The following is a 14,339-nucleotide window of genomic DNA, read 5'->3' as shown; positions in this document are numbered from 1 at the left end:
CTTCCTGGTCTGTTCCCCCAGCACTCCTCATCAATCAGTTCCCACTGCCCACTGCTGTCATGTCACCTTTTTGCTGGAAACGCACATACCTTACTGCAAAACTTTATTTTCTGCTTGTGTTTTAGCCCTGGGATAACAGTAGGTTTAAGAAAAACTACTGTACTGACTGATGAAATAAAAGTCCCCAAGGAGCTGCAAGTCTGTTGCGCTAAAGAGAGCTCTGTCTCTGAATGCTGTAACACACACAGTGAGAGGGACAGCCCCAGGGACAGGCAAGGAGCAGCTAATCTCTCTCCCAACACAGCTATATGGGATTTGACTTATCACAGAGTTTCTCTTGGCAATTCTATGCAAAACTGAATAACCTGCTCCAGAGAGGAACAACTTCTGACCTCAGCATCTGTTTGCATCAGTTAATATTCATTTAACATTTTCAAGGTTATCTTTGCCTACCAAAGGTTGCAGAACTGCTCTCCTCTGCCCCACACTATGAATAAAATCTGTAAAATCCTCTTCTCATTTCTAGCCACGCAGCGTCAGACCAAGCTCTATATTTAGATATAGCTAGGGCCAGACATGGCAGAGACTAGTTCTTACATTTCCCTATGTCTTCAGTTCCTGATTTGGTTTTAAACAAAGACATTACTCCACTCAGAATATACAGGTTTGCTCTGTCTCTGGAAAGAAATTCCCTTTGCTTGAATACGGACCCTGATTTCCAGAGTAGGAACAACTACTCCGCTACCTGTTGTCCATACCATGTAGGTACAGGCGAGAAAAACATGCATGTATATAGATACAAAAATAGAGGCTGGTGTACGATTAGAAGAAATATGTAGAAAGTACACTGCTTTCTATTCAGTGCCATATCTCTTTTCCAAATCTTTATATATATATGTATTTATTTATACTTGATGGTATGTATGTTCGTATTTGATGATGGAATTTATTACCTACCTAGGTAATAAAAACTAAACATAAGGCACCGCAGAGCTACCTCCCAGAGGAAGGCATTCAGAGAGCCCTTATTCCTAGGCACAGCATCCCGACTTCTGAAAGGACAGTAAGGAGGGAGTAGCTTCCCAAATCTAATGATCTCCTTGTTATAAAGATCCCTTAAAGGCAAAGTCTAACAATACCAGTGCCTGAGGCATTTTGAAAAGCCATTTACCATTTCACATTTTTTCTACAGAGCTCTGTGATTAGTACAGTAACCAAAGAAGTAAAAGTGCTACTGAAACTTCTGTGCCTAGCTAACTCAATGTTGAGGGCTGAGGACTCTGTGCTGCACCCAGAACCCACCACCCATCTTGCTGTGGCTTCTTGCGACCTCCCAGCTACTCCAGCAACTCTTCTCTTTCTTCTGCTGTGGGCTTGCACATCTACAAGACACAGAGAAGCCCACATCTAGTCAATCCAAATGGCCAGTTGGATGCATGAGCAGTCAAGGGGAGGTCAAAGTCCCATACAGGATGAAGAATTGTACACTGAATCTACATTTGAATTAACTAAGACACAGCTGTGGCACCTGAACAGCTGACCTAAACCTGGGCAGCAAAATAATGCCCAATAAAAACCTTCCCCACATAGGTGAATAAGTGACAAACCAGAATATACATACCAATAGCACTATGAGTCTGCAAACTCACAGAAGTTGATATATATGAATTCAAATGAAACTAGCTATTAAATGACTTATAGCCACCACATATAGTGAAATAACCTGATACCTAGTATGAAGAGGGGTATCATATAAGTCTCTCTGATGGAGAGCAAGTCTCTCCTTTAATAGCCAGTAAAAAAAGAACAAGATGGAAAGGAAGGCTCTGGTTCACCCTCCAAAGCAGTCATAGTAGGAACTTGATCCTTCCTGTCCCTTCAGCACCGTTCCCAGCAGTGAGCATGCATCTGGTTTTAAGATTGCACTAGAGTATAAACTAAGGCTTCTCTGGAACCCGGAACTCAAGAGAAACATTTAGGTCTCCTACAACAGCAGCAAAGTTGCTAATGGAGATTAGGATGGAAGTTTTGAAGTGTGAGCACTTTAAGCAGGTCCACTAAATGAGCCTCAGATGCTAAGACAGAGCGTGTTGGCTTTTCTCATCTTCCTGCGTGCTGCAGAGCTGAAGCTAGCTCAGACATAAATCTAAGAGAAAGAACTTACGGGCCTGGGCTTTCCTAGAAACAAGGTGCATATGAGACTCATAGACTTCCTCTCCAATAGAAAAGATATTTCTTGTGATGCAGTATGTATTACTGCTAAGCTAGGGTACTGTACTCTCTTCATAGTCCTTCCTTTATAGATGAAAGTTTTGCTTTGTAAAACAACAAGAACACAAAGTCAAAGCCAAAAATGACTTTCAGGCAGACTTTTAGGGGTCATGGACATAGGACTTCCTGTGCTTTGGAAGAATTAAGCTACCTTTTAGCACATCAGTACCTTTTCCATTGCATTTCTGCCACAAGAGCTTCAGATTCATCCCAGTTCCTGTGAACCTGTGAATGTGTGTCCATCCATCTTTCTGTTTCCTTCCTTCTATTTTGAGCATGAGATTTGTCACAAATGCTTTGATGTCATGCAACCATCCTGGCCTTATGGAATTGTGACGGAATCTAAAAAACGACAGCTGCGGCATCAGCATTAAATAAAATTTCCTCTCCCTTCACCTGTTTCCAATATCTGCTTGCATGGTGCCCAGGTTATTAATGGAACTGACATTCCTGTACAACTGAGTGAGCAGTAGCAGCAGCTAGATAACAAGGGAGAAGTTGACAGCAGTGATCTAACCCAAGAGATAAGCAAACATGCCATGGCTATTAGTTTCAGCTCTGGCCAAGGGAGAAGAACATCTCCTGTGGCTGCTGAATAGAAAGCTCCAGTACTCCTGAGGAGGATAAAGTAAATTTGGGATGTAAGAGAGATTATTGTTTGAGTTCAAAAGTTAAAGTCTGTGATGAGAAACAAGCAATTGACTCAAAAGAAAAAAGAAAAAAGAAAAAGAAAAAGAGAAAGGGAAAGGGAAAAGGGAAAAGGGAAAAGGGAAAAGGGAAAAGGGAAAAGGGAAAAGGGAAAAGGGAAAAGGAAAGGGAACGGAAAAGGAAAAAGAAGAAAGCTGACCCAATGGAAAGTGAAGATTCATTTTTATTCAAGAAAAAGCATGGAACACTATCTCACTAAAAGAAAAGTATCTTTCATTCTCTTTATCTTCCAGCTGAAAAACATCCTTACCACTGGCATTTTCCAAAAAGATGTATCAGGGAAGACATGGGAGTGTCAGCCTCAATGTCCTGGGCCAAATTCAGAAGTCATCAAATACAGCAAACTTTTTAAATCTCTCACATGATTTGTAACCTACATAGCTTACACTTCCCTTCTGGTCTTCACCTTTTCTTGCACTCCATAGGATAAAAGTAAGTTACATTGTGAAGATAAGTTCTTACTAATAGATTTAATGCCTAGGAGAACTGTAGACCAGTAGGAAATGAGTTAAAATATGTCTGTCTCTTCTGAACTCCAAACCATGTTTCAACTATATCAGCAGACTTCACTCATTGATCCCTGCAGCGAAGCTGTTACATTACAGGCGGAATCTTAATCTTTAATTTTCACATCAAAGCACTACCTCTGAAAAGGACTACACTCATTTCAGAAAGTCCACTTCCATAGACAGAAAAGTATTGCCTGGATTCAGTGACTTTGCAGTTTGGAAATGACAAAGTTGTGGCAAGAAGATCTAAATACAACTCTCTCTCAAATGAAAACAGGAAATCTTGAGATAAGCACTCACTCTCACTGGCTTTTAAACAGATGTAAAGTGCCTAAATGCAATTCAATGAAATCCTTTGGGAATTTCTCCTTCTTTTCCTTGATTTTCCGAAGTAAGTCTGGCAGATTCTACTAATGTTCTGGCACAGTCTTATGCTTTGTGGAGTTCTCTGACATTTTGGGAACAATTATATTAAGTCAAAAAAAAAAAAAAAACAGTGAAAGGTGTCTAGGATATTGTTTTGAAATTCCATCCTCCTCCTCCTTAGGAAGTATTGTTCTTTCAGCTTCATGTGGGCCTTTCTTCCAGAAAAATTATTATGCATAGGATGGGTCAACAGACCCCTGGAGGCACAAAAGGCATTCTTCTTATTGCTGAACACCCAGTGACCATTCTCAAGACTAGATGCTTTGTCATCCCTGTGTAAAATTATCATGGCATTAAGCAAGATTAATTTCAGCTCCTGAAACTGTGGTGTCTGACCTTTCTAGCTGGGTGTGCCTCAATCTTAATGAAAAGCTATACTTTACAACTGTATCTACTGCATATGGTGAGCAATCTATTTGAATATATGAAGTACAATCTATACTCTCTGGACCTATTGCAATGCCAGGGTTGTAAATATATGTAAAGAGGCATGAGAAAAGAACCAAACCTAAGATTCTCTGTTTTTCCTACTGCAAGAACTTAGGAAAAGTTGAAGACATTTTCCAGAAAAACAAAAGGAGACATTTTTTCTCACAAAACACAGTTAGAGAGTGCAACTCATTGTCATGGGAGACTGTGGGTGACAAAAAGTGACACTTTCAAAAAGTCACTAGACAAACACAACACAGAAAAATCCTAATAAATTCGAAGACATCACTTGTACTTCAGGAAGCAACTGAGCTACAGATTGTCAGAGCCAGGGGAGGACAGGGGAAAAGTAACACTTTTTTGCTTCCCCTGTCCTTATGTTCATCTCTGAACATCTGCCATTGCTTGGCCACTGTCCGAGCTGGACATCCGAGCTCTGGTCTGAATGTTGCAGCTGTTATGTTCTTGGTGAAATAACCCAGGCATAGAGAGAGAGGGGCCACAGAGAGCTGGAAAGATGGCAAGGACTCAGCTGACTGGCTCGGGGGGTGGAATATGGCCACTAAATTCCAAGTTTGGAAGCCTCAGAGGGATAAACCACAGGCACATATTTCTTTTTAAGTACCTGTATTTTGTTAAATTGGGATTTCTACACATGGCTCTTAAATTCCCAAGGGCTAATGACTTAAGTTGCACTGTACTGTCTAGGGAAGTTTACCGGAGCTCTCCAAAGTTGCAGAGCAAACCCCTTAGGCTAAACAAACATATCTAACTGCCTGAGAGAGATCCTTATATTTTCCTATGGTTCTGTTGCCTCTGTCTTCAGACTTGGAGTGATGAGAACAAATGTTGCATTTACAACATCCTCAGAGACAAATACAGCCAAGCATCAGGCCAGTTCAGTAGGCAAAAACTTATTGTGCAGTGACCTTGGGATTTGTGCTCCATGACCTACAGAGGTTAATAATGTTACAGAAAAATCTCATTGCAGAAAAACATGCTTTTCTGGCCTTTCATCCGTGCTTTAAAAATAGTATCACAAAACAACAAAATAAGTTCCTATGATAAAGGCAGATCTGCAAACTTTTAGGGAAAAACCCCCCCCCTTTTTTTTCCTAGGCTTCTTTTTTTGTAGAAGTTTCTTTTTCAAACCTCTAGTTAAACACGAGGAAAAAGGGCATTTTAAGCAGGAAAAAAGTGATTAAGAAAGTAATGGCTCCTGCCCAGGAAATGGAATAATATTACCTCTCAGTGATGAACTTCCGCCAAATTGTCCTTTAAAGAACAGCAGCAATAAATCACCATTTTAAAGATGAGAGCCCTGACCACACTAGGCACGCCAATGGGATTTCACATGGGGATTCCCTCTTTCCCTGTGGTCCACCCTTGCAAGGCACAGCTGCCAATATCACTTGTGTGCCTGCGCAGTCTGCACCTTCACTGGAAGGAAAACCAAGGAAAGCAAAACCTCTTTTCCTCCCCACCTCTTCTGCCAGCCTTGGCAAGGGCTGCAGGGGGACCCAGAGCTTGGCCAGTGCAAGAGCAACTGATGAGAACATCTTTCTGTGTGGCTTACAGAGCACACACTGGAAGACAACTGCCAGACACACCCTTGCAGCTGCATTCAGTTGAATTATCCTTTCTTCAAACAAAGGAAAAATATAATGACCCTTACAAGAGAGAGATGTTAAAAGAATAAGAAGAGGATATACTTTCTTTTTTTTCTTTTTTTTTTTTTTTTTTTTAAACATCAATTTCCATTGGGAATTCAGGAGGTTAACTGGCACAATTTGAACGAATTTCTGATTATTGTCAAATACTGAGTAAAAACTGGTAAGACTTGCACAGAGAAGGACAGGGCAGAAAACAAGCACATCTGAGCACAGTGCAGAATTCTAGTCTCTGACTCAAAGCCTCCTTAGAAGCAGCATGAGCTCCATCCAGAGAATTAGGTAAGAATTGCATGACAAAACAGAGCAGATCACCTAAATCTGTTAAAATCCTTCTTTATAAATGGCTTTCAGATGATCTCATTTAAAACTATGCTTCTATCATGGGAATGGAAGAGAAGATAGAAGGGGATAACAGAGGAGAAAAATATTAAATGTTATCTTATTATACTGTCTCGCTATACAGGAAGGACAAATCTTAACTCCTAAGTGTATAAGGATTAAGATGATGATTCAGAGATCAAGGCTGCAAAAAATGTTGCCTGTATCACATGGAATAGTAGTGTTGATTTGATCCTTTTACTGTGGCTTGAGGTCACCATATTAGAGAAACTAAACTGAAGCAGCACTGGGTGTCCCCCTTGGAGTAACTTAAAACAACAGAAATGACACAGTGAGTCACAGACTGAGAAAGGCTTCAGTGTTTGGAAGGAGCTGACAGGCAGCTTAAAGCAAAACCCAAGTATCGATTCTACCTGAAGGCCTTTTGTAAGTCCTTCAGAAGTCGATGGTCCCTTGGATTGCAAAGCATCAGGCTGACAGCAAGGAATGTTAAGGCTGGCCGGAGTCAAGTGCACAGATGAGGGTGGAGATCAGATGAGCTGAGCAGCAAACAGCAGAAACCATGCAAAACAGTGAGTAACCCTATCACAGAGAGGGTTTTCAGTTATGTTCTTTAAAGCCTATCAAGTCCTCTGCAGTACAGAGTTGTCATCTACAGGGAGAGCTACAATCACCTTGAGGAACAGAACAGACATCTGATGTGAGATGTTTCACCAGGAACACACTCACAATATTCACATGCTCACAATAGAGACACCCAGACCCTGCAGTGATCTTATTGCTATTTCAGGAAGTGGGTAAAAAAATTGCTCATGAGACAAATGTGCCTTAGGTTAAAGAGAAGACTAACAACAAAATAAATGGACTGGATGAAGCATGACCAATGAACAAAAAGACAATGTTTCTGCAGTTCCTTTCTTTCCGGAGCATTCTTTAAATTCAAGAAAGATTAAACATATTGAGGAAAAGCTGAATATACTAAACACAGCCATCTCCATGCAATCTTCATACAGCTCCATTGTAGCATGTTAGGTAGCAACTCAACTCTGTGTTGTTAGAAGAGAATGGACAGATCAATCTGCTATTTGGAAACACTAAAAGGCATTTCTGGTCTCAGCTCTGACATTAGGCCTGGCTGCTGCAAGCTGTTTTCTGCTTCTGTTTCTCATCCGTAACTGGGAATGAGGCCTAACCGCCTTCGACGAGGACCTTTCACAACTACTGATAAAAATACAATTTAAAAAGCATGCATTCTTTGTCCAAAATTTGGCTTTCTTAACTAATAATACTAAAGTATCTGGCATTTTAACTTCTGTTAATAGAAACAAGCAGAAGATAATCACACAGGACTGAAATTTGTTTCCAAGAAGAGTATCTGAATAAAAAATTCCATGGAGGTTCTCATAGCCACAAAAATTGGAACAGTTATTTTATGTGATATTACGCTCAATTCAGTAATAACTGGCTAAAATGCTATAGTTTGCTGATACAGGAGTTCAAACTAGAGGGTCCTTTCTGGCCTTTCATCTGAAAGAAAGTACCTGCAGCATCCCACTGCCCTCTGTCATAAAGCTGGGTACTATTTGCATAGTGCTGTGAAACAAAGAGCAAACATGAAAAGTCCCCCGAGCATTGGTTTAAAATAAATCAGTCAGAGTAAATCTGACCATGAAGAAAAAGCACAATGAAATATGCTCTAATAATTATTTTAAAATATTTGTACCATATGTGATTTAGACTTTAAAGTATAGTTTTGCTTTCTTACTTTCACCATATTTGATAGCATATATCATACCTGCCTTCTTGTCTCTAACATAAGGCATCAGTTATGTCAGCATGTGAAGATACTATTTTGCTCTAATAAAAAGTATTCTGCAAGAATGCTCTGTTGCTGCATAATTGCTACTGCACTGAGTCATTATGTAATATTCGCTTGTGTCATATAAGCCTAATCCTGTTTCTGTTCCAGAAAACTAGAAAATTGTCCTTCAAATCAGTGAGAATAGGTTTAAACCATTTGCTATTCATAGCACCATGGCATGTAGCAGTATTTATATTGTGCAGCTTGAATTAGTTTGTCATGCACTATTCAGCCCAGATTCACCCCATTAACTTCAGAAACTTAACTGAAATGCCTAAATTGGCAGCAAAATACCATAAGCTTCCTAAACAAATCAACAGAGGTACTTCCATATACCAAAGATCTAACTTGCTTTCTCTAAGATGGGAAAGGGAGAGCCTTTTAGAGAGTTTATGAATTTCTGACAGAACATCTGTGTTGTTTCTCTGATGCAAGGCAGATAGCAGAGCTTGAACAAGACAATTGTTTGCTAGAAAAACAATCAGGTATGTTTAAAGATATGTTGTTACTAAGGAAATAAATACAAAATCCTCCTTGTCTTAGTCTGCATCTAATTTGTCAAATTCCTAAATAAGAATCAAAATATTTCTAAGGGTCTGAGAAACAAGCAGCATAGCCAGTAAAAAATAATACCTACAGTCCATTTGCCATGAGACTGCATCGTACTATCCTCCACCTTATTTAGAGCTTGGTTATCCTTTCACCCAGCTCTGTTTCATTTGCAACTCTATGAAGGGCAGCATGTATAAAATTTGAACCAGCTGTATGTGAAATTTTAAAACTTTCTAATAATGTCTGAAAAGCCTTTTCAGACATGAAAATTATGGTGTTCTGATTTAAACACAAATCATTTTTATTAAAAAACAGCAAGCAGGAATAGTGCAGCAAATCACTTTGTTCAGAAACTGTATTTGCTAATTCAGTGACATCCCATTGCACATCTGAAAGCTATCAGGACTGTTTGTACCTGTCTGTTGCACTTGCTTTTACTGTGTGACTTCATAACTGGCATCAATCTATCGGGACATTGCTGTTCAGCTGTGATGGTCTCATGCCTCCAGGAAGCTGGCTTTCAGGATGGCTTTTCCAAGGCTACAGCAGCAATGGTACTATATATGGACTCTTCCATATCCCCTTCTGGTTGAAATTTCCACCTCTATACCAAACCCTCTGAACTCTCAGATATTTCAGAGTTTTTTATTTTGTAGCTTGGTGACACACCCAATACCCTAGTCACAGATATAGACTTTATTAAGAAAGACTGTAGAGACAAATCAGAAATCAGCATACAGTCTATATGAGCCAGCACCAGAATGGGAGGAAGAAGAAGCAATGAAAATAACTTCAGATAGAAGGAGGCTGCTTAGGTTCTAGCAAAACAGAAGAAGAATGAATAAATAATTGGTCATCCACGCCTTTCTGTCCTTATTCGAGCCAAATCACAATTTCCACTGTGTTCACTGTGACAAGATTTTACCTACCATTTATATTGATTACCTTTTCATAAGCTTTCCTTTTTGTTTCAGAATCCATCCAATCATTTTCCTTTTGCAACATGTCAATGAAAGCCCAGCGAATTCCTTCAGTTAACTCTTCCATCTGCAAAACACATAGCAATGCCCTTCCCAGTAAAATAAGTTAGAGCAGAATGATTATAAGAAAAATTTCAATATATGCAGGAATGATGAATAAGATAAGACCATAAATGGTCTTACGCTAAGTCCTCTTCCTTTTTGAAGGATGGTTTCCTTCCTTTTTACAGTTCTCGGAAAAGTTTCTTTTCATTTTCTTTTCTTTCAATTGTACCACATGACCTGTTCATTGCTCATCCTTTTATGTCACAATTGTGGGAACATTTTTCTTGCAGTCGTAACAGATACTGCTAGAATTTGGGAACAGTTCTGACACTTTACTTCCAGATCAATAGTCCATGCAGAAGAAGGAGTCAGTCGCAAGGTATTTACGCACCAAAAGCCTTTACTGTGTAGAGTATCTTTAACTTTGTTGGGTTCAAATATTCACCTAGGAAGCTCTGCTTGTGAAATATTCCTATGATTGACCTCTTGAGGGGATGGAGACCACAGCTCAGAACACTCAGCAGCCTTGGCTGCTCTGGGGCTCTTGACAACTTGTGATAATTTGTGTCTGTGTAAAGCTCAGAAAAATCACCACCTTTTTGCTCTACTAAACCACAAGCATGTCAAAAGAGACAGGGAAAGGGAAAGGGAAAAGGGAAAAGAAAGTCTGAAATGTCAGAGAAATCTCATGGCTAAGAGATTCATCACACTGATCTAAAGAGCAGAAATGTCCTCAGGCATATGCATCTGTCTGGCAGCAGAGATCAAAGATATATGAAGTCAGTTGCTTCTATTTTTACCAACAGATGACCCTCATGACACAAATAACCACTATGAATAAAGTGGGGAGGAAGCAGTTCCGGGGGATCCAGCAGTTGCTGCCTTTATCAGGGAAAGAACCAGAGCTGAGTTGGCACACAGCATGATAGATAACCTTTTTGCAAAGACTTACCGGATCTTTGTGTTATATTTACATTACATTAAAAAGAAAAACAAAATGTAATGTTTAATCTGTAGATCTAGTAGCTCTAAATTTTCACTAATGCTGGGAGCTAGGCCCTAGAAAGCAGTGCTACCTTTAGCTGAATTGTCTTTTACATATGTTTTAATATGGAACTGTTCTTTATTTGTGATGAAGACAGAAAAACAACATAGGGAAGCTCTTTTAACTATGCATTACTTCTATCTTTTTCTTTTTTTTTCTCTCATTTTTAGAGACAATATAGGACAACTGGAACAAGCCTAGCATAAAATACGACTAAACAGTCAACATTCACAGAGAAGTGCATCCCAGGGAGTAGGATAACTTAAAGATATTGATGACAGAGCACTAGCTCAATTACCTCAGTGCACTAATGAGGTGAATTCCTTGTATTTGGAGGTTACAAGTTCAAACTCAAGCTCTTCAGCTGGGCTCTGGTGTGCACTTAGGCTTTATGCACCAGCTGTAGCTGCAGGGGGCTGGAGGAGAAACCTATTCCTGCTATCAAAGTTATTACGGGAACTGCTCAGGCGTAGCTGTAAGAAACACTGCAGGCACTGTAGATTAGAAATAGTGCTATATTTAGACACAAATAATGTCTTTCTTGATCAAATGAAAGAGAGAAGTAGCCAAGATATGAAACATTGGTGACAAAATCTATGGGGGGGGGAAAAAAAGAAGAAAAAAAAAGCATGTACTAGCAATAACTAAGGATTTACTTATCATAGGCAGCTACATTTCATGAGTCAGTAAAAAAAATCTGTATAATCAAAGCATTTTTTCAAATGTTCCCTTAGTGTTTAATAGAGAAAATAGAAGTGAAAATCTGCAAAACAAAAATGACAACAACCAAATAATTAACTTGAAAACCACATTTCTAAAAGGAATGCAACAAATTTTACCAGCATCTAATTTTTATCTTCATGGACAGTTCACTGCAAGTCTGAATTTTGTGATCTGTACTATAGATTTTATATCCATTACCTGCTGTGGATGCCACTATGAATTCTAACTCTACAGTTTTTCAAAATATTTGATCTGAAAGGAATTTCCATCCTAAGAGGTATTTCCATTAGCTCACATTTTAACAGAGAACCATTCTCTAATTCTCTCAGCTTCCTTTAATCCCCTCATACAAGAATAAATATTTGTCTCCCAATAAATAAATACAGGGTTAATTTCTTATACTCCTTCTCTCTCCATCTTGCGCAGAGGTCACACCATTTAATATCCCAGAAATGTCCTTGCCAATAAATTAGCAAATAGCACATTACAAAGGCCATAAAGAGCCATGGAATTGGAAAGTAAGGAAGGGAATTTGACAAAAGAAATGTGAACCTGAGAGGAAAACACATAACATAAAATCTTTGCAAAATCAAATTGGCGTGATGGTCTGTCTAAATGGGAGTCCTGTTTTTGTGAATCATTAACAACTATCTCTAGAGAAGGCTGAGGAAATGGTCCAGTCAGTCAAACAAATCAAGCTAGTGTTCCAGGGCTGCACAGGACTATCTCAGAGCTGTCTCCCCCAAGGCAGGATGCTTTTTCACATGTTTTCTAAATAGCTGTGCCTCTCCTGCACTCAGAAATAAGTTCAATACCTGTATTAGTTAATTTTAAACTGATCACTATTGGGAAAATCAAGAGCTGGAAAAGTAGATATTGAAAAATCCTATGAGAAGCGTGTGAATGAGAAATAAGTCATAACTGACTGTGAAGGGTAATTAATCATTTGAAAATGTTATTAAGGGAAGTGGTAACATAGCAATGCTTGACGTTTTCTAGCAAGGATAATTGTCTAGCTAAAAGCTAAGCTCTGGACCATGTGGAAGAAGCTTTCCTTCACAATTGAGCAAAAAGGGCCTGAAACATAGATATAAATGCTCAGTATATGTCTCTAGCCCTCTTGACTGCAGTTTACTTACTCAGCAAACACACTAAGTTCACAGAACTTTATGATACTTAATTACACTAGTGATACTAAACCTTTCCTCAGGAATGCCCTAGCTCTGTTCCTACATGGTTTGACCACCCTTATTTGATTTGATGTGATGTAGGCAAATTAGTGGTGAAAGTTCAACCCAGTTTTGATTTGGCTATACATAGGTCTGAAGAAACCCCTGTGGAAAGAAGCACAGGCTCGATGTATGGAAAGGTGAGAGTTCTTGATATTTATTCAGTTTTCTTCCTCGCTAGCAAGACTCACCATTTCTTTCTTGTCTTCTTGAAAATGGGCGTTCACGAACATCTTACCCACAACATAAGGGAGTGCACTTTCAACAAGATCCACACATTTATCCCATTGGGGCAGTAAAGTTGTGGTTCCGTGGATTACCTGTTGGCAGGGACATGTAACAGGTCATGACATAATATTGTTTATGGAGAGTAAATCTGTGTACATAGAGTGTAACAGCCCATTTGTCAGATAGCTATCAAAAAGCAATAGCAATGATATTTTAGTTATTTCTATTTGCATCAACTGCTAAGACAAATCTTCAAGATCTCAAGGTTATAAAAAAAACAAACTTTCTAGAAATAATACAGTAGTAACAGTTTAGAGACTAAGAGGATAACCTTCACAAGTGCTAATTTTAAACTAATCTTGGTAGTGTCTCTGCAGTCATTGGAGATATACTGACTCCTCTAGACAGTCCCTGAACCAAGATATCTCCTGGGAAAGCTTCTCTTTCTCCATTGACAAAGGAGAAAAGCCTCATGAAAATTAAGTCAGTCCTTATGAAACATCTTATATAGAGCCGTTCTGGACTTATCTGTTACTGAGTTTCCTTTACCTCAGTGTTCTTTGAACTGATGATTTGAATCTTTTGGCAAAACTAAAGCTTTTGGATTTGTATTTTTCCCCAGCACAAAAAGGTTTCATTGGAAAATTCCAGACCAGCTTAACCCTCTGCTACTGAAGGTCAGATATTTCGGTAGTTCAGCGATTGATTTTTATCCATCATATTGTCTGTAATTAGGCTTAATCAATGACTCATACCAGTAAATTGCATTTACAAATGCTTTTATTAATACTGTATGCGCACTAATAGATTTTCAATGACAGAAAGAACACTGCTTTTATTTAAAAAAAACACACTTGGCAAAGTAATGCATAATAAGATAATAATTATCTAAACAGAGCCAAATATGAAAATAAACTAATTTTCCAAAAGCATCAACACATACATATATATATGTATGAGGAGAGAGACAGAGAGAGAAAACACTATGATATGTAGATATTTATATCTATAGATATATCTATATATCACAGGACTCAAAAATAATACTAATAAAAAAAACATGACCAATAAAATTTCTCTCCAGGGTCCAAACAAAACGACAATGGAGCTTTTCTTTCTTTCTGATGCAGGAGAGCAGGGTAGTCATAGCATTAGTCATCAGAGCTGAAATTCCTTCCAAAAGATCTGACTATACGTCAGACACAGAAAGAGCCAGGAGACAAAGCTGACTTTTAGAATGCAACACATTATTATTACAATATAATAATTATTTTTATTATTATGAGGGAAGTCTGGCCATAAAGAGGGCAGAAATATGATA

At 38.7% G+C, this 14,339-nt stretch overlaps 1 protein-coding gene across 1 annotated transcript in view; it reads right to left on the bottom strand.

Moving 5' to 3' along the window:
* PHEX (phosphate regulating endopeptidase homolog X-linked) overlaps window positions 1-14,339 on the bottom strand; it is a 94,329-nt gene that overhangs the window by 41,298 nt on the left and 38,692 nt on the right. The window contains exons 11-12 of the mRNA XM_026052091.1: window positions 12,982-13,110; window positions 9,714-9,815 (exon numbers count right to left, since the gene is read on the bottom strand). Coding sequence (XP_025907876.1) covers window positions 9,714-9,815; window positions 12,982-13,110 — 231 coding nt within the window. The remainder of the gene's footprint in view (window positions 1-9,713; window positions 9,816-12,981; window positions 13,111-14,339) is intronic.

Source organism: Nothoprocta perdicaria, unplaced genomic scaffold, assembly GCF_003342845.1.
Source record: "Nothoprocta perdicaria isolate Ctin4 unplaced genomic scaffold, notPer1 scaffold_112, whole genome shotgun sequence".
Classification (NCBI taxonomy): Eukaryota; Metazoa; Chordata; class Aves; order Tinamiformes; family Tinamidae; genus Nothoprocta; species Nothoprocta perdicaria.
The sequence above is the reverse complement of the archived record's forward strand: the minus strand, read 5'-3'. Positions and strand labels throughout refer to the sequence as shown.